At 46.7% G+C, this 18,556-nt stretch overlaps 1 protein-coding gene across 1 annotated transcript in view; it reads right to left on the reverse strand.

The window, feature by feature from the left end:
- Positions 1–484: 484 nt before the first annotated feature.
- Vwa3b (von Willebrand factor A domain containing 3B) overlaps positions 485–18,556 on the reverse strand; it is a gene marked incomplete at its 5' end in the record, with an annotated part of 114,498 nt that continues 96,426 nt past the window's right edge. The window contains 4 exons of the mRNA XM_048810403.1: positions 485–1,595; positions 11,130–11,230; positions 13,610–13,747; positions 14,944–15,068. Of these exons, the coding sequence (XP_048666360.1) occupies positions 1,331–1,595; positions 11,130–11,230; positions 13,610–13,747; positions 14,944–15,068 (629 nt within the window). The remainder of the gene's footprint in view (positions 1,596–11,129; positions 11,231–13,609; positions 13,748–14,943; positions 15,069–18,556) is intronic.

Raw genomic sequence — 18,556 nt, forward strand, 5'->3', positions numbered from 1 at the left:
TCTCACTAGCAGAGGATTGCTCTAGAATCTTCCTGCTGGAGAGGCAGATCTGAGTTGGGGGCAGGCAGCACGCCTCCCCACACACTCCCTCTGCCTTGTGTCCGTCATTTCCTCCATCCTCCGTTCCTTCCTTACTGCATCCTATTCCTAGGCTGATGTTGAGCTAATGTCCCTTATTCCGTTTTTGGAAGTAGATTTCTCCGATATTTATTTTTTTATCATAACCCTGGTGACCCTGAACTTTCAGGAATGTGAACACCACTTTTAAACAACAACAACAACAACAACAACAACAAAACCTTCATCTGTTTCTTATTAACAATCTGTACTCTATTTTTATCCAGCCCTAGGGTTGTTACTAACTAGAAAAAAGGGAATTGGAGAGAGCCAGCTCAGGTTTGAAATTAGGAGAGAATCCAGTACTTTTATACGGCATTGCTCAAATGTGTTCAAAGAATACAGTGATCAGTGAACAGCCCGACAGTTTTCAAATGTCTCCAACGTAAGAGTTTTTATTCTCGTTCTGCACTCAATTAGAGGTACCTACAACAGACTGTAGACAAAAATAATTAGGAAGGGCTCAATAGAAATGTTCAGAAAAACAATAACTCGGAGAATGGTCAGTCTCGATGATCTCAGACAAGCTACCAGGTCTTAATTTCAGTCCTCAACCTTGAGTGACAAAGTCCCTAATTCAGATGGGAATGATACTTTTAGGTGGCAGGGTTGGATTGATAAGTACTGACTGCTAAACAGTTGGAAAATCCTATGACAATAATCTGTCAGGTCAGAACTTCTGGGTGTGACCATGTACCAGAAAATCCAGAAGAGTTTTGTGAAGACGGGGAAGACACTGGGATGAACAATGGTGAGGAAAGGTGGGAACCCATACGCTCAAACAGGTGGGGGAGTCAGGGAAGGAGAGGGGCGCGCGCTAGGCCTCTGCTACACACAGGGAAGGCTCGGGTGGAAGATGGCGGCCTTACCTCAGTGAGGGGCTGCTTCATAGTGTCCAGTGGCGGAGGCTTGGGCTGCCTGGAGGAATCCTGGCTCTCTTAAACCTAGTTGCCACTAGACTATTTTTTTAAGACTTCTCAGTGGTGGTCCTCAGCCCTTTGCTGCTGTGTGCCTTGGAGAGGACAGGGCGGGGCTGCTGGAGGTGGACATGTGGCAGCGATGGCCGGCTGAGTCCTAGGCCTCGGGCCTCGGGCCTTCTCTGGGGAAGTGGATGTTAGTGTTAATTTAAGGGTTAGTGTTTTTGCTGTGGTGGGATCTACTCTGTCTGGAGTCTGGAATTGACCTCACAGGCACTATTCTTGAAATCGAGAATTCAAAGTGTCGCCGAGATGTGTGGTGTTGGTCCCCCTCCCCCCACCTTGGGCTCGGGGTATGGCTTGGGATGGGATTCTTGGGACCTGGTGCCACGGGAAGAGTCATCCGAATCTGAAGACACCACCTCCTGCAGAGGCGGCCTCTTAGCAGGTTTCTTCTTCTTCCTTCTTGGGTTCTCCTGTTTGGGCTCTTTTAAATCCCCCGTGTCAGCTTCTTTCAGTGGGCAGAGTACGAAGGTAGATTCCCTGACCTCTGCGTCTTTCCTGGAGACAGAGAGAGAGAGAGAGAGAGAGAGAGAGAGAGAGAGAGAGAGAGAGAGAAAGGGGTTTAATCCAGCCCCACAGGGGCTTCCCAGCTCTTTGTCCTCTGGAATGGAGTCCTGGAGCCCTGGGGGCTGATACTTAGCGCTGCTCAGTTCTCCCCCAGAGGCTTTTGTGGTCTGAGCCTCGTGGACCTGCAGGATTGTCTGGGCTCATGGAGACATTTGGACAGAGTCCTGACCAAGTCGGTGAAGGAAGAGCTCGCTCCATCGCAGAAGCCTCAGGCGTGCCGCCTCAGCATTGACCCTGTCCACCCAAGGGGACCAGCTTGGCCCCCTCACACCTGAACTGGAGAACCACAGAGATGGCCTTCTGTTGCCCTGGGTTTCTCTCAGGTCTTGATCCAAGGTGTGCCATCGGGAACACTTCCCGAAAGCCAACAATGATCTGACTGTTAATTGCATTTAATTGAAAAAACTTAGGCACCACCATGAAGTCACGGAGCTAGACATATTATTTAGGAAATGTCCCAGACAAAGCCTCTTTGTCCAGAAGTGTTTGTCCTTCACTTGGGAAGACCTTGACCTCATTCCACAAGGTACCATGGCTCCCTGTTTTCAGAACTCAGCCTTTTTCAGGGTCTTCAGGGATGTCAGAGTACCTGCTGCCTGGCACTCAATCTTATTTTGTTCCCATGTCAGGATCAAGCACCTCGACCACCTGGTCCCCCCCCCCCCTTCCCTCTGCGTAGTGTTTTGTTTTGCTTTTACTCTGAATAACTTTGGATCATTACTGCTTCCAATCCTTCTGGAAGAAGTCAGGAAACAGAGAATAAACTGGGAAAAGATTTTTAGTTACTTCCAAAGAGAAATTCCACCATTCAAATCCCTCCTTCAAGAGTCAGTGCAGGTGATAATTTTCAAAGGTTGGCTCAAAGACTCGGGAGAGAATTCCGGAGAGAGACGAAAACACTGGCCTGAGCCGTGGCAGTAGCGGGCTCCCCAGGAGGCCAGTGACAGACCCCGGTGCCTGTGTGGACACGGGGCTCTGTGATGCCAGGGTTGGGAGACATCCTGGAATCGCAGCACTCCCACATTCTGGTCATCACCCTGCTTTGTGAGTTCCAAGACCTTACCCACCATTTCACCCTGAACTGCCCCCCTCCAGAGTGGACTCTTGAGATGTCTGCTTTTTACAGCCTTTCTCTACTTACCACGTAATGAGGAATGATCCCCTAGTCTAGTCTACCACCTGTAATCTCTCAGAAAGAAGACCAACAGGCATGGGAGCAGAGAGTTTTCTAGACATACTGAAAGCACCCAGCGAATAAGGCTGTAGAGGAACCTGCTTTCCGTGACAGGTAGGGAGGGAGCAGGAGGGGGAGGAAGGAGGTATGAAGGAGGAGAGGAGGAAGAGAGACCAAGGATATAGCTTCTGTTGGGACTGGTCATGTGGATACGTTATGGGCCACCTGAATAGTGGAATTTTAGATAGGCAATAATGAAACAAGATGTGTTATGGAAAAATAAGCCAAGTATGTATTGCCAAGTGGGAAAGATGTTAGAAAATGGGATACATACTATATTTTCACTTTTGTTATCAAGGTTGTGAATATGCAAGGGTGCCTGGAAACCTTGTGTCAAACTGTTAACTGACACTTTCTCCACCTTTAAAGAATTTTTTTGCAACTGTCATATATGATGAAAAAAAATAAAGCTTTCTGTTTTGAGGAAAAATAAGAATCAACACAGCAGAGAAAACACACCAAAATATAAATGGTCATTACTTTTGAAATGTGGGACTATGGATGGTTTCTGTACTCTTTCCATTCACCTTTAATTTATAAATTATATTAACTGTGTATGTGTTTTTTTTTTTTCAGAATAAGAATAAAACAGGTTGGCATGATTAAGAACAGAAAAGAGTTTGGATCAAGGAAAAGTCTTTAGGTTAATCAGGCAGATATTGTTTGGGTTCTGTATTTCACTCTCCAGAATGACTGATGCTGACCAAGTTCAAGACATTTTCTGAGGAGACGTCCCCTCTATGGGGTACAGGTGGGGGCAGGGAGCAGGGTAGGTGTGAATCTGATGTGAAAGCTCTTACCACCCTCAACCCATGCCCCTCACTCTGATGCTCAACTCACACCCACTCTGTGGAGAGGAGAAGGGCTGCCATGATCCCGACTTCCTGCTGGTGGACCTTCTCCATCAGCAAACCTGGGAAGGACCCAGGACTCAGTGGCTTTCTTTAGCTCAATCTCATATCAAAGTGGCAGTAAATTAGGTGCTATCGAGCTACAGAGCTGGTTGGGCAGATTAAGTGTCCCTTATCTGAAATGCTTGGGACCAGAAGTGTTTCAGATTTAGAATTTTTTAAAAAAATTTTGGAAAATTTATATACATAATGAAATACCTTGGGGATAGGATCCAAGTCTCAATGCAAAATTCATTTGTGTTTCATATATACCTAACATAAGCCCAAGGTGATTTTATACCATATTTCTGATGTGCCTGCATTTTGACTGTGACCTCTCACTTGAGGTTGGGTGAGGAATTTTCTGTTCATAGTGTCATTTCAGTGCTCAAAAAGTTCATATTTTAGAGCATGTCATATTTTGGATAGGGATGCTTGACCTGTAATAAGATAAATGGGCCAAACGTGTGCATGCTCCAGCTGGGGAGGGGACAGTGTTTTCCTTGGCTCTTCAGCAGGGGCTGGTCCCACTTCCAGGAAGAAAGCACTGAGCACCCACTCTGTGCTCTCCTGAGGTCAAAACCCACCTCACTTGCTTGAGGAAGCATCACCAGCTTACCAGTATTCTAGCTTGCTCCCAGAGGCCCTCATTTCAACTCTGCCCTAAGTGTCTGTCAGCAAGGCTATCTCAGGACATAAAGAACAGGAAGACCCATGAAGTAGACACCAAGCAGATGTCTGAGAAGGACCAGGAGGCCTCTGAGCTTCAACAATGAAGGAGCAGATAATGAAGAGACTGAGACCATTGGCCCTGAGGGTCAGCAAATCTCTGTGATGCCTTATGTTCTCTTGTCTCAAGTGTCAGGACACCACGGAACACTTCCTGAGAGTAGCCAGTGGCGTTTGTCCCTGGGTAATGTATGACGCTTGCAGACAGGATTTATTGCTGAACTTCTTATTTCTCAAGTCTTTGCTTTAGGACAGGAAATGGGGTTCCTAATCTGACCAGAAAGGAGAAAAGGAACTAATGACATACAGAGGCTTAAGGACTGTTATGGTTTAGATATGAGGTGTCCCCTAAAAGCTCATGTGTGAGACAATGCAAGAATGTTCAGAGAGGAAATGATTGGGTTACAAGAGCTTTAACCCAATTGGTGCATTACTCCCTTATAGGGACATCAAGTAGGAGGTAACTGAGGGCAGGTGGGGTGTGACTGGAGGAGGTCGGTCTCAGGGGACGGGCCTTTGGAGGTTTATATTTCGTCCCTGTGAGGTACACTCTCTCTCTGCTTCCTGATTGTCATGTCTTGAGCTGCAATGTCCCCCACACCCTTCCGCTGCAATGTTCTGCCTCACCCCAGACACCGAGCAATGGAGTTGACTGTCTATGGACTGAGACCTCTGAAACCTGGAGCCCCAAATAAACTTCTCCTCCAAAATCATTCTTTCAGGTCTTTTGGTCACAGCAGTGAAAAAACTGCCTAAAACACTGATTTCAAATGCACGACTCCCTCCAGGGAAAAAGTTGTCAGGAGTGAGCAGGGGAGGCGGAAGGAAGCGATTCGTCTCCTGTCAAGTCAGAGGCATTGCTGAACCTCAGGTTTTAATCAGTGACTTGATTTCACTCTGTCAGGACAATGTGAGTAAAGTGGGGAGGGAAACAACATGGGAATTATCACTTCTATTGGCACATATTCCCAAGTCCAAATGGCTACATGGAAAATTACTAAACTGCTCAAAAGAGAGAAAGCAGGAATTGGGAAGCTGACCATAGACCCAGCCAAACACATCTGAGCCCTGGGAGGGTCTCCTCCTGCAGCCAAATTCACAACTAGGTCACTAAGACAGTCAAGCAACAAGACAAGAACGTTCCTCACCATCAGGATCTCAGGACCCAACAACTTCCTCCAGGTACCTGATGGTTTTTCTGGTGCACCAAGAAAATGACTGATCTTATTTGACTCTCCTGAGATCACATTTGGAATGTTAGTAGTTTTTAAAAAGAGATCATGCTCCCTCAAAAGAGGGTCTTCTTAAGGAGGAGTCTTGCTCAAGTCTGGCAAGGTCAAGAACGAAGGGAGGATGGATTCCAGCTCTGCTGCAGGGATTTCCAGCCAGTTACGTCACATCAGCTGTGTGGATTGGGTTCACAACTGCCAGAGCCCCAGCTGTGGACCGTTAACATCTGTGGAGGCCGTTCCCTTCCATGGGGAAAACTAGAAGCTAGAGCATGGAACTTACTTGGTGCTTTCCCCTGCAGCATCCAGAGGCCACAATCCCCTTATGTGAACAGGACCCCAGGGGAGGCAGCCAGGGAAAGGAGTCCTCTGCCAAGTGAGGACAGGAGGACAGAGGATGCTAAATGGGGGGAATTTTCTCCTGTTCTGCTTGAGATTTCCTGGGAGAAATTACATGGGTGTTCTCTAAACGGGGGAAGTTATGGATATGTTAGAGAATATTTTTTTTTTTTTTGCTCATAAAAGATGACTGTGATGTCACAGCATGTAGAAGAAAGTTTAGGGACACTCCTGAGGGACAGAGGAAGGGAAGGGCAGTCACTTCCCTCCACTGAGACCCACTCTCAGGTGTGGCCTTGGCAAAAGAGGAAATGAGCGCCAGCCTCAGTCATTTCACATTGTAGATATGGGTTTGTCAGGGATCTCCTCTGGGAACCAGTCACTGGAATGTGGCAAGAGGTGTAGCTTATTCTGCAAGCCAACCTTGCTAAGAGTCTTCAAGATCATTTCGGTGTCAGATCTTGAATCAAGAATGACAATTTGCATCAGCTTCGGCCATATTTGATTGATTTTGAACCCTTCACTCTCCAAATACTTTCATTCCTGAGTCAGAAATTGGAAGAGGGACCTGCAGGGAATATTGCCAGTCACCTGCACCTGAAGGCCCCCAGGAGGAAGGAGATCGGAGGGCCAGAAGATGGAGAGCTAGACATCAGGCATCCTGGTGCACACAGCTGTCTGGGGCCAAGGATCCCTGTCTTAGCTGCCCTAAATGGATGGTATACTTGATTCAGTATTTTAAAATTAAATTTAGTTAAATGATGACTTGTTGGAGATGTTACCTATAATACATTTCTTTAATGGCCCATGAAGAAAGCACCAAGATTTTTTTTTAATTGGCCTCATTAAAAGATGGCACATTTATAAAGTGAGAAAGAGCCCCCAGTGAAAGACCTATCACAAGGAAATTCCAGGGTAGATACAAATAAACCCTACATCTTTATTTTTGAGCTCAGCTCTGCCAGCCCTGATTATGGAAATGGACAGATTAAGCTCTGAACTTAGCAGGCTGAATGTGACCTCTGCTTAGGAGAATTAAATTCAGTCTCTCTTAACACCCAGAAAGGCAGGTAGTGTGAAAAACAGTGGAAATTACAATGGGAGAGGAGGGAGTCAGTCAATGAATACATTCATTGTGTGAAGCCCCAGAAGTGAGAGTAGAAAATTAGCAGCTAAGGGCTTTCAGTAAAGCCTTGGAAACGTGGAAAGGAAACAAAGGCTTTTCTCAGCAGAAAAAGAAATGAATTTTAATGAACAAATAGCAATTGAAAATGTTTGAGTTTAGGGATAACAGCCAGCACCTGGACATATCTATTCATATTTCTTCACAATGTACTATAATTTACATACCATATCCTTAAAAATATTTATTTTTTAGTTGTAGTTGCACACAATACCTTCATTTTATTCATTTTTATGTTGTGCCGAGGATCAAACCCAGGGCCCCGCATGTGCTAGGCAAGCACTCTAATGCTGAGCCATAACCTCAACCCCACATACCATACCTTTTGAGTGAAGTTTTGAGACTAACACAAAATCCACTATTATTTTTAAAGGAAATATGCTATGTAGACAAAGGATGAAGGAGTGTAGCATATATTCTCAATAATCATACTTAGGAAACATTCTCTGTGAAATTATGTAGCCCTGCAGGACCACCGCTGGGTGCTGACATTAACATCTATTTGTTTTTTGAGTTGTTCTTCAAATAGTCAGTGGGCATAGCCTGTGAGTCAGATCTGAAAATTGGGCTTCAGAGGCAGATAGAACGTGGCCTTGGCCTTCAAGGATTTCACAGAATCTATTGGTTTGGATGTTGGTTGTTCCCCAAAGGTTCACATATGGTGATGTTGAGGATGGTGGGACCTTGAAGAGGTGGGATTTAGTGGGAGGTGGTTAGGTCATTGGAGGATTGGCCCTAAAAAGAGACTAAATGTTGTTCTCATGGAGTGAGCTGGTTCTTGTGAGATTGAGCTCTTATAAAAGAATAAGACTAGCCCCTCTCCAGTCTCTGGCTTCCTGTTTTACCCCGTAATCTGTTATATGCACTCCCACTGGATGTTATCCACCAAGTTGTGATAGAACCTTAGCGCCCTCACCAGAGGCCAAATGGATGGGGCCACCTGGTCTGAGCCTTTCAGTCTTCAAAACTGGGAGCTTAATATACCTCTTTTTCTTTATAAATTACTTAGCTTTTAGGCAGTTTGTTATAACAACAGAAAATGGACTAAGACATGATCCAACACAAGGGAAATTTTCTTTTTTCTTTTGTTAGTGGTGATTGAACCTAGGGACACTGAGCTATACCCCCAGCCCTTTAGAAAAATTTTTAATTTTGAGGCAGGATCTCATAAGTTACCCAAGCTAGTCTCAAACTTGTTGTTCTTCTGCCTCAGCCTTCTGGGTAGTTGGGATTGCCGCTATGAGCCACTATGTCTAGCTATAAAAATTTTCTTTAATGAAAACCTCTACAGGGTGCAGTAGGATCACCTTACTGGGAGGGCTGGCTGCCAGGTTACTGAATACTAATGGAACACTGGAGCTCAATCTTGGAATTCCCCAGGTGGCCAAGGGCATGGGGTACCGTTCCAGGGCAGGGATATTTGGCTCACACAAAGGCACAGAGACCTGAAAAGGCATGGTGTGTATGTGTGTGTGTGTGTGTGTGGGGGGGCGCACTACAGAAAGTTTAATGTGGTTAGTGTGCCCTGGAGGAGGGTTGGTTGAGGCTGGCTAGGGACAAGTGAGGCTAGGAAGGCAGGCTGGGTCACGGCAATGAAAGGCTAAGATAGGATAAGAAGGGGCATTCAGGGAGGGGGTGGATTTTTAAGTCAGGGAATCTTAAAAGCAGATTTGCATGTGAGGAAGATTACCCAGCTCAGCCCTTGTGGACAATGCCTGGGCTTGTGGCAGAACAAAGCTGGAAGAAATGCAAGCCCCTGACCTAATGCAGCAGAGAGCTGAGAAATAGCTGAAATTTGAAATCACTAAAACATGAAGACAGGTGGTGGAGGCTTGGGGTGTGGTGGGTGAAGGACAAGCAGCAGCAAAGATGACCGGCATGTTCCTGCTAGGATCACTCCGAAGGGTAGGTGGAAAGGCGAACTGAGACGAGGAAGGACGAGAGGGCAGCAGGTTTGTGGGGAACTACAATTTCGGTTTAGATGGCTCAATTCGCCATTCTGCACCCGTAAGTAGAAATACCCATTGGGTGGTTGGACACAGTGCTTTTCCCACCATGCGCCAAACACCTACTTTATGCTAGACCCAGCAAGGGACATTCCTAACCCTTCTACCACCCCTAGCCTGACAAAGGCAGGACAAAGCTCAGAGGGGAAAAGCAATCTTCCCAGAGCATGAGCCAAATGATGGTGGACGAGCAATGGGCCCAGTCTTAGTTTCCAATGTCCTTTCCCTATAGTTAGCCACCATGAGTGTGCATTACAACCACGGGGACACTCTCTAGAGACCCACTGAAGGTCCCCCTCTCAGGGTCTGGGGTCCTGATTCAAGAGCCCAGGGGAACAGCCTGGATTGGAGGAGACATGGGGTCCTTAGAGTAAGCAGAGTCACGGGAGCCATGTGGGTGAAGCCAGGCAGGGAGAAACTCAGAGAGAGTGATGGCAAGCTTCAAGACCAGTGAACTAGGGAAGGAGGGAGTGGCCGGCTGTCACATACGATCCCAAGAGCAAGCTCAGTCAAGCCTGGGAAGAACTCATTGGCTTGGCCCTGGGAAAGGTCCTGAGTAGCTCTGTGAGAACTGTTTCTGCAGAGGGTTGGGGTAAAGCTGATGCCCAAGGCGTAGGGGGAAACAGAAGGCAAGAGAGTGAGACACCAAGTCTGCTGGACTGCACAGACAGAGGCCGAGAAGGGAAGGAGGGTGCTGGACCACAGCCACAGGAGGCCTTTGTGTTTAAGTGTGTGTGTGTGTGTGGGGGGGGTGTATATGGTAGGGGAAAGCAAACCTGTTTTTTTGAAGGGTGAAGCCTTCAATGGAGAGGAACTAAAGAAAGAGATCAAAGTATCCAGGGATGATGACCCATAGAGCAAGGATCCGAGGCAGTGGGATAGGCCACTGGAACCTGATAGATCAACTTCAGATGACAGGAGGGATGCCGATTCTTCAACATCATGGGAAGAGACAGGAATTCCCACAAAGGGCAGACACGAGAAGGGGAGGGAGAGAATTTTTGATGGTTTCTGTAATGAAGCTGAAGGTCAGGCCATCAAGACAATAAAGGCCGGCTCCCAAAGATAGCCCATGAACTCTAGGTAAAATTGGAAGGTGTTTCCTGGGTCTCTTTCTATAGCCCTTGCGCAGAATCTACATTTATCTCTATTCATACACTTTTGACTCCAAGGTCATGGCTCTATGACTTCAACCTTGACACCCTTCTTGGCCCCACAGACTTGGGGTTGTTTTCCCCCATGCTCTTTAGGCTATTTGTGTTAATTCCCCTGCTCTTTTCGCTATTTGTGTTAATCCACCTCCACAGCTCTTAGAAATCCCACTGTCCTCAGCGGCTCTGGAGGCTGAGGCAGGAGGATTGCAAGTTCAAAGACAGCCTCCACAATTTAGGAGGCACTAAGCAACCCTGTCTCAAAATAAATAAAATTAAAAAGTAACATTTGTTCACCCCAAATTTGCAGCTCCTGGAAACCACCACCCACCTCCCCACCCTCTCACTGTAAGCCAGGGCCAGCCCCTCACTTCTGCCTCCCAAGGTGGAACAGGCAGCAGGTAACTGTCGGCCTCCTCATTAGGAGGGCCTGAATTCCTGCCAAAAAAAAAAAAAAAAAAAATGACAGGACCGAATGCCCTTCTGAAGGGCAGTGGAATCATGTTGAGTTTGAGATTAGAACCCAATGGAGGGCTGAGTCACAGAGAATGTGACATGGAAGGGACAGCTGTCACAGAGCTACATTAAGTGGGCAGGCTTCCACTCTGGTTTTCTCCCCCATTGTGCAGAAGCCATGGATTCCACCTAGAAACAGGACAAGAGGCACAGATGGGAGCCAAGGGGTGAAGGCTGGGCACACTTACCCTTTTGGATTTTCCTGAAGTGGGGGTGAGATTATATGAGAGCAAGAGAGAGCATATTTGTTTTGGCTGATCTTTATGAGTGCACTCCGAGGGCAGAATTCCTGCAACGACACCGAAAGTGTTCATTCAGTTTAAATCAGGAAAGTCCACAATTCAGAAATGATTTTATTCTACCCAACCCGTTATAATAACTACCAGTCATTATCCTATTCAGGGTGACACTTAAGAGACAGCCGGTTAGATTCAGAGATTCCCTTGATTTCCTTGCGGAATTAAACATTGTTGAATCGGCTCTGTCATTTCTCCACATTCCGGGTCAGTTGTCAAATCTACCCACATAAGATATGACACACGCGCGCGCGCACACACACACACTCTTTGTATAACCACCTTCCATTCTATCTTTTTTTTCAGCCTTGGCCATCTCTATGACAACTGCAGCCACCACCCTTTGGCTGAATGCCCAACTTTCGATGTTGTGGGGTCTCCAAGGATCGCTGACAGCACTGTCTCCAGTGTCCTTTCCCCTGAGCATGCCTCTCTGGACTTCAGGGACGCCGTACCCTGTGGGTCAACTCCAAGGTCCCCCCCTGGGCTCTGAAGCTCCTTCTCAGGGATCCTGAGCTAACTGCCTCATCTCTCCCCAAACCCTGGGGCATGCCTGGGGACATCTCCTCAGATGTCCTTTGGTTTGCTATCCCCAGAGAACAGTGTCATATACAAGGAATGCTAGCCACTTCTCCATCCTTCCCGACTGCTCAACTTTCTCTAACAATATGGTTTTGCACGGACTGGTGGGAAGACACCTTCTTCTCTTGTTAGTCGGACACAGCGCTCTGGTGTCCACTGGCTCTGACCATCTTCATACCTTCCCTCAACCCTAAAATTGGTTTCCCTTGCCCCATCTCCTGATGGAAACACCTCATGCTACAGTCAAGAATTTACTCAATATTTTAATTCTGTAGACGAAGCAGTTGGGCACAGTGCCTTAGTGTGCAAGCCATGGATCCAGATGTTTGGGTTGAAATGCCTGCTCAATCACTTACCAGATATGTGACTTCAGTTCTCTGATTCAGTTTCCTTATCTGAAAATGGGATGACAGTCCCTACCTCACAGTGTGCTGAGGATTCAGCCACTTGCAACCCAGAGAGCATTTACATTACCCCAGGCACATAGCAAGGGCTCAATAAAGTTAGCCCTGCTATTTTGCTTTCTTCTCACCAATCTATTTCTCTTGCCAATCAATTTTTTAGGCTTGTTAAGTGGTCCATCAGGCAATGTCAGTTTTCATTAGGAATGTCATTCATTCAAGTACTTTTAAAAAACACCGTGAGAACCTTCTTTCCATCAGGGGCTACGTAGGAAGAGGGTATAAAGAGGAATAAGTCAGGGTTGGAAATTTGGTGAAGAAGCCAGCATGGGAGAGGGTCAGTGGGAAGTCTCAATCAGGTAAGTTTTTAGAGAAATATATCATTAAGGAAGGATTTCTTAAACAAAACATAGAGAAGGCAATTCATACAGGAGGGGATGCATACATTTGACCATATTAAAATTTAGAGCATCTGTATAAACAGAGATCCTAAAATTAAAAGACAAGCAATAGACTAGAAAAAAGAATACCGACAGTATGCATTAAATCTGGAAGACAGAGAGGAACTCCTCGGATCAGACAGAAAACACAACACTTCACATATCTCTTATGTAATGAAACAGAGGCTCAGAAAGGTGAAGCAGACTGCCCAGGTCAGGTATCCACTAGAAAGCACAGCAGAGGGTTCAGTGAATCCAAGCTTTTTAAACCATAAAGCCTATGTTCTCTCTACCCAGCTGCACTTGACCTCATATTCCTGCCAGTCCCAGGGCGGGGGTTTCCTAGGCAGGGATAAGGTGGGGAACCAGGGGGTGATATTCCTTGATGAGGGCTGAAGGAAGAGGGGCATCCCTGCCTCTGACCCCCACACTTTGGGATGGCCTGTGGTTCACCAAGAGGGAGCCGTCCGGGAGAACCCAGCAAGAAATGCAGAGTTGTAGCTCAGGGTAGGAGCAGGAGCCGCCATGCCTGGCCCAGAGAAGGTGTCCAAAGATCAAGGCTTATCCCAAGAGACAGGCCATGAGGTAGCAGAGGAGGACAGGACTGGGAGAAGCTTGGGAGATGCCCATATCTTCAGGGCTTGCAGAGGAGAACAAGGTAGTAGGAGGAGGACGGGGAGGGGGGAGAGAATGACACCCCAAGAACCCAGAGTGAGCCCATCCAGCTGTCAAATGCAGAACAGAGTCTGGCCAGAGTCAAAAGATCATTCAGCGCAGGTCATGATGACCCCAGTGGGGATAGAGTTTTCCTGGCAGAATCCAAACCCAGGGTGTGTCTAGGCAGAGACTTGGCCGAAACATCTGGCTAAGCCAGAAAAGGGTGAGGGGACGTCCAGGGTAAGGCCACTTTCTAGCAGGACAGTGGTTTTCTAAACCAAAGTCTACTTACTCTACGGTTGTTACACTTTAAAACTGTGTAGAATTTTTCTGAGTTTGAATCTGGATTTGGAAGTGCTGTGACAATGGCAGGGACATAGAAGTCAAATCCTTTGGGGATCACAATTTTGGCAAACACGTAATCTCCAACCTGTAGAGGAGAACAGATATCAGAGCAGATAATGTTTATAGATCTCACAGACAATGTTGATAGAAACTTGTGTCAAAATACCCCACATGACTGGGAAGTACTGGGGCTAAAATTCAAATACCTATTTTTCTTTTTCCTGTTAAGAATGAATTCCAGAATTCTCTGGATTCATTGGTGAGGCACACCTGGAATTTTATGGTCAGTTTGGGGAAGCCCCATTTTGGTAGGACTTTGCCAACTGACAAAGGTCCAGGGGACAGCCAGGAGGATGGTGGGAGTTCTGGAAACCACATGTTATGAGATTTGTTGAAGGAACCTGTTTGGGGTGCTTGACTTAAGAGACACACTTGGTGTCTCCTCGCATATCAGAAGGGCTGCCACTCAAAGCAAAGGAGCAGGTTTGGTCAATGTGGCTCCCAAGTGCACACTTGGAAGGCATGGATAAAAGTTCCACAGGTCACCTGCAGCAGAAAGGAAACTTTGCAAAAGAGCACACAGACTGCTGGGTGCTGGCCAGTCATCAGGGGCAAAGTGCCTGAGTGCACAATGGGTTTGGCCAGAGACATAGGAACAGACATCCAAGGTGAAATGCTCTATTTCCTCCTGGCTCATATGATGCAAGAAATTGCACTTTGCAAGGCCTCCCCTTACCTTGGCCTTGGTGCCAGGACAGTGGCAGGAGGATGGGCCAGACACAGTATAGCCTTTACGAAGTGATGAGCAGATGAGAGCACATTAGTCTGGCTCGTCTGTGGAATGCACACTGGGGGCCACTGTGCATTACATCACAGTCTGATGTCAACTGACTACAATGTTAAGGAAGCACTGTCTCCTTCCTTGATATTACATACAATATAATGTCATCTTTTGCAGTTAGAGTGTCAAGAACCACAGCGACTCCCTTCCCCCATCTATCTATAGTCTTGTCAAGCGACAAGAGCCACAAGGTGCAATGTAAGTCAATCTGCACAATCCTGAGCTACATCAGCAGGAGCTGGCAGGTCAGAGTCACTAGCAAAGAAATTGCCAGGTGACAGGTTCCAGAAACAGAAGCCACTGCTCTTCCTGCCCAAACATAAGCTCCCTGCTGGAGCCCATCTGGAATCAGCAAAGTGCTAAACAGTGCCTTGCTATCTTCTGTTATCCTACACTGCATGGATGATGGGAAGGGTCCCAGGACAGAATGGAGCAGGTACCTGCAGCAGCGGGCAGGGCATGGCGCCTCCGATGGGAGTGATGAAGGAGGTGGGAACGACCTTGGTGTCTCCATACTTGAAGCCCACCAGTGCGTGGGTGGGGTTCAAGCACTTCTTCACAATCCCTGAAGGAATCAAAGGCGGCATAGATATAAAGACAAGAGTGCTACCGAGTCACAGCACCTGGCTGCTTTAATCAGCATAGCCCTTTGATTTCTCTAGAAAATAATGTGAACGTGGTCTACCCGGCTGCGCCGTGCGGAGTGGCAAAGCGCATGCTCTGGGCTGGAGCTGGGCGACTCCAGGAGGCCTGTTCGTCGGGCACCACCAGCTGCCATCCAGCGGTGAGACGCTAGTCCCAGAGACCATCCTCCCTCTGGATACCCCCTATTGCCCCATTCCCTTACTTATTTATTTTATCCCTGTTTTCTTCTCCAAAGATAGAAAAAAGGTGTTATTAAATTGTGAAAGTATAAAGGAAACATGAACTCCATCCGAATCAGCTTCTCATCTGGTGAAAAATGAGAAGGTAAAAAGGTGGAGAAGCTGGGACGGAGGCTGTATGTCCCACGAAGCTTAGACTACTTTTTTCTTCCACAGAAAACATCAGCTTATCTTTGCTGTACATGTTGCATGTAGACTTTGTGTTCTCACGACTTCTCCTTCTCCTTCTCCTTCTTCTTTGTTTTCTTCTTCTTTTTTGGTATCAGGAATTGAACTCAAGAGCCCTCAATCACTGAGCCACATCCCCAGCCCTATTTTGTATTTTATGTAGAGACAGGACAGGTCTCACTGAGTTGCTTAGCGCCTTGCTAAATTGCTAAGACCGGCTTTGAACTTGTGATCCTCCTGCCTCAGCCTCTTGTGCACTGGGATTATAGCCGTGTACCACTGTGCCCAGCTCATGACGCCTTTTTAGTTCCTTCAATTCTGTTTCTTTCTTTCTATAATATCAGTACATGTGGGTAAGTTTCTCACAATTATCTTCAAGACCAGCCTCACCAGGCTCCCCTGCTAGCTATATCCTGGGAGAGCTGGAGGACTCAGGGTTGGCCTCAGTCTCCATCTTATTAAGGAATTGCTACCAATTCTTGTGTTAGGACTAAGTTCAGCTCCAAGTTTGGGCCTTCCTTACCTGCACTCTCTCTCTTTCTACCCCCAATGCCAGAGAGCTGAGACTATGTCTCTTGGTTCTGAAATCCATCTGAGGACGGATTCAAGGAGCAAGCAGAAGAGCCTCCAGGCTTCTGGTCTTCCTTCTGGGGGAGGCTGTCCAGCCTAGGCATCTTCCTGGGTAGGAGTCAGCCCCTTAACTCAGCCAGGAGCTGTCCTGTAGTCGGATGGGGGAAGGGGAACACACCTCTTTTTGAGCTTCTCAGCAAACATGCTGTCCATGCCCAGTGGTCAGAGGATTGGCAGTCAGTATAAGTTGGTTCTTGGGTGGAAGGTGCATGCGTAGTTCTCCATCTTTTTTCCAAACAGGAGTCTCAGGCTGGAGACTCCTGGCCATCTTCTCCACTGCAATGCCACCCACACTCCCTTGTCATAGCCTCTTCTTCCTTTAGTCTGGCGAGTCCCTTTGCCTGTGACTTCTGTTAAGCTGTGAATGTGAAAACAGCTGCCTGTGCCCCAGAGAGTACTGCAGTGGCTGGGTCTCCTCAGAGGGGCTCTCAGTGGACACTAGATGGACTCTTCCCACGCAATGAACAGCGCGCTGTGCGCTGCCACCCTTAATCTAGGCGACAATCTCACAAAGGCTGTGGTAGGTTTCAATTCCAGTTGTAAAGGCAGGGAAGCTGAGGCAGAGGGAAACTGAGGGACCCCGTCATAGGGCGAGAAGAGGGAAGGGGCCCAATCGGAATAAACCAAAGCCCAGGGTCTTCTGATGTAGACATCGCGCATGCCCCTGTTTTCTTCCAATTATAACTTGTCCTGTGGCCTCAAACAGAAATCCCCGAGCTTCACCAAGTAAGATGCCTCTCGCCAGTGAATGACAAGGAGCGAGCCCCAGTCCCACCAGCCACGGTCGGATGCGGTGTTGAAAGGCGTCTTGCCTGTCAGCCAGACAAGCCCTGACCACTTCCACTCTGTACAAGGGAGTCGTTCCTCATCTAGGCAGTCCACCCCGACCACCCCTGGAACTCGGACCTCTCCTGGGAGTCCCTGCCATGCCCTGGAGGGTGGCAGCAATAGCCAGCCGGCCCAGCTCTGTTCCAGTGTGACCTGGCCTCTACCAAGGGACACCCAGATCCAGCAGGTGCAATGCTGCCTTGGGCTGAGGGCACATTTTCAAGCAGCTGTTCTTCACTGAACGTGTTTAGGAGCCTTGGAGTAATAGCTTTCAGAAAGGGGTTCACCAATGGGTGCCATGTTTGTGCCCTACATCACTCTGTTATCCTTCTCTTTTGCAGGAGGGAAAGTAGCAACTCATAGTGACCAGGTGGACTAATGAGGGCAGATGGACATCATGTGCCTTCGGATGCAATGTCACCTGAATAAGGTCACTCAGGTAACATTCTGACCAAGAATGTATACATTGAATCCAATCTAGTCCAAATTGAGGAACATGTCATGAAATAATTGGCCTCACTCTTCAGTAATGTCACTATCATCATGAGTGACAGAAAAAGCTAAATAATGACTCTAGATTAAAGAGGACTAAAGAGACATGTTAACTAAATGCAATATGGGATTCTGGATTGGAACTGCACTGAGAAAAAAATCATATAAAAGCCATTATTGGGACAGTTAATGAAGTCAAAATCTGTAGATTAAAGGACTATAATAGTGTTAAATTTCCTGAATCTTATAACTTTATTGTGGTTATATTAAGAGAACATCCTTGTACTTGAGAAACATACACTGATGTATCAAGGGCAAAGCATGATAAGTGTTGCCCAACCTCTAATAGTTCAGCATAAATGATATGTGGGTGTGATGTGTACATGTGGAGGGGAAAGAGAGATGAGACAGAATAAATAAAAGTATGTGATTAAATGTGATCAAATGTTAAAAATTTGTAAATCTAGGTAAAGCACACACAGGAGTTCTCTGTATTATTCTTGCAACTATTTTATATAAGCTTGAAATTATTTTCTATAAAAACTAACTCTATTAAGGTAAAGTTGAAATTTCCCATTAAAGATTACTTGACTTTGGAGAGGAGAGGACACAAAAAGTAAGTTCATCCAGCTCTCCCACACACTGTCATTTAATTTGGCAGTCAGTGTTTTCTAACTAGTCACTGATCAAAATTACTAGTTATATGACTAAATTCAAATATTTTACCCCAACTTATTTAAATTTGATCACAGCTGCAAAATTAAAATTCCCAATTAGCCAGATCCCATGCAGCTATTAAGAGCAAATGATCTCTAATTACACATTTTTTAAAAACTGCCAACATGTGGGGTGCAGTGTCACACGCTGTCATCCCAGACACTTGCGAGGCTGAGTCAGGAGGAACGCAAGTTCAAGGCCAGCCTGGGCAACTTAGCAAGACCCTATCTTAAAATAAAAAGGACTAGGGGTGTGGTCCGTGACAGAGACCCTTGGGTTCAATCTCTAGTATCACACACACACAAAAAAAGATTAAATAAAGTAAGATAAACTG

The sequence above is a fragment of the Marmota marmota genome, unplaced genomic scaffold (genome assembly GCF_001458135.2).
Source record: "Marmota marmota marmota unplaced genomic scaffold, marMar, whole genome shotgun sequence".
NCBI lineage: Eukaryota > Metazoa > Chordata > Mammalia > Rodentia > Sciuridae > Marmota > Marmota marmota.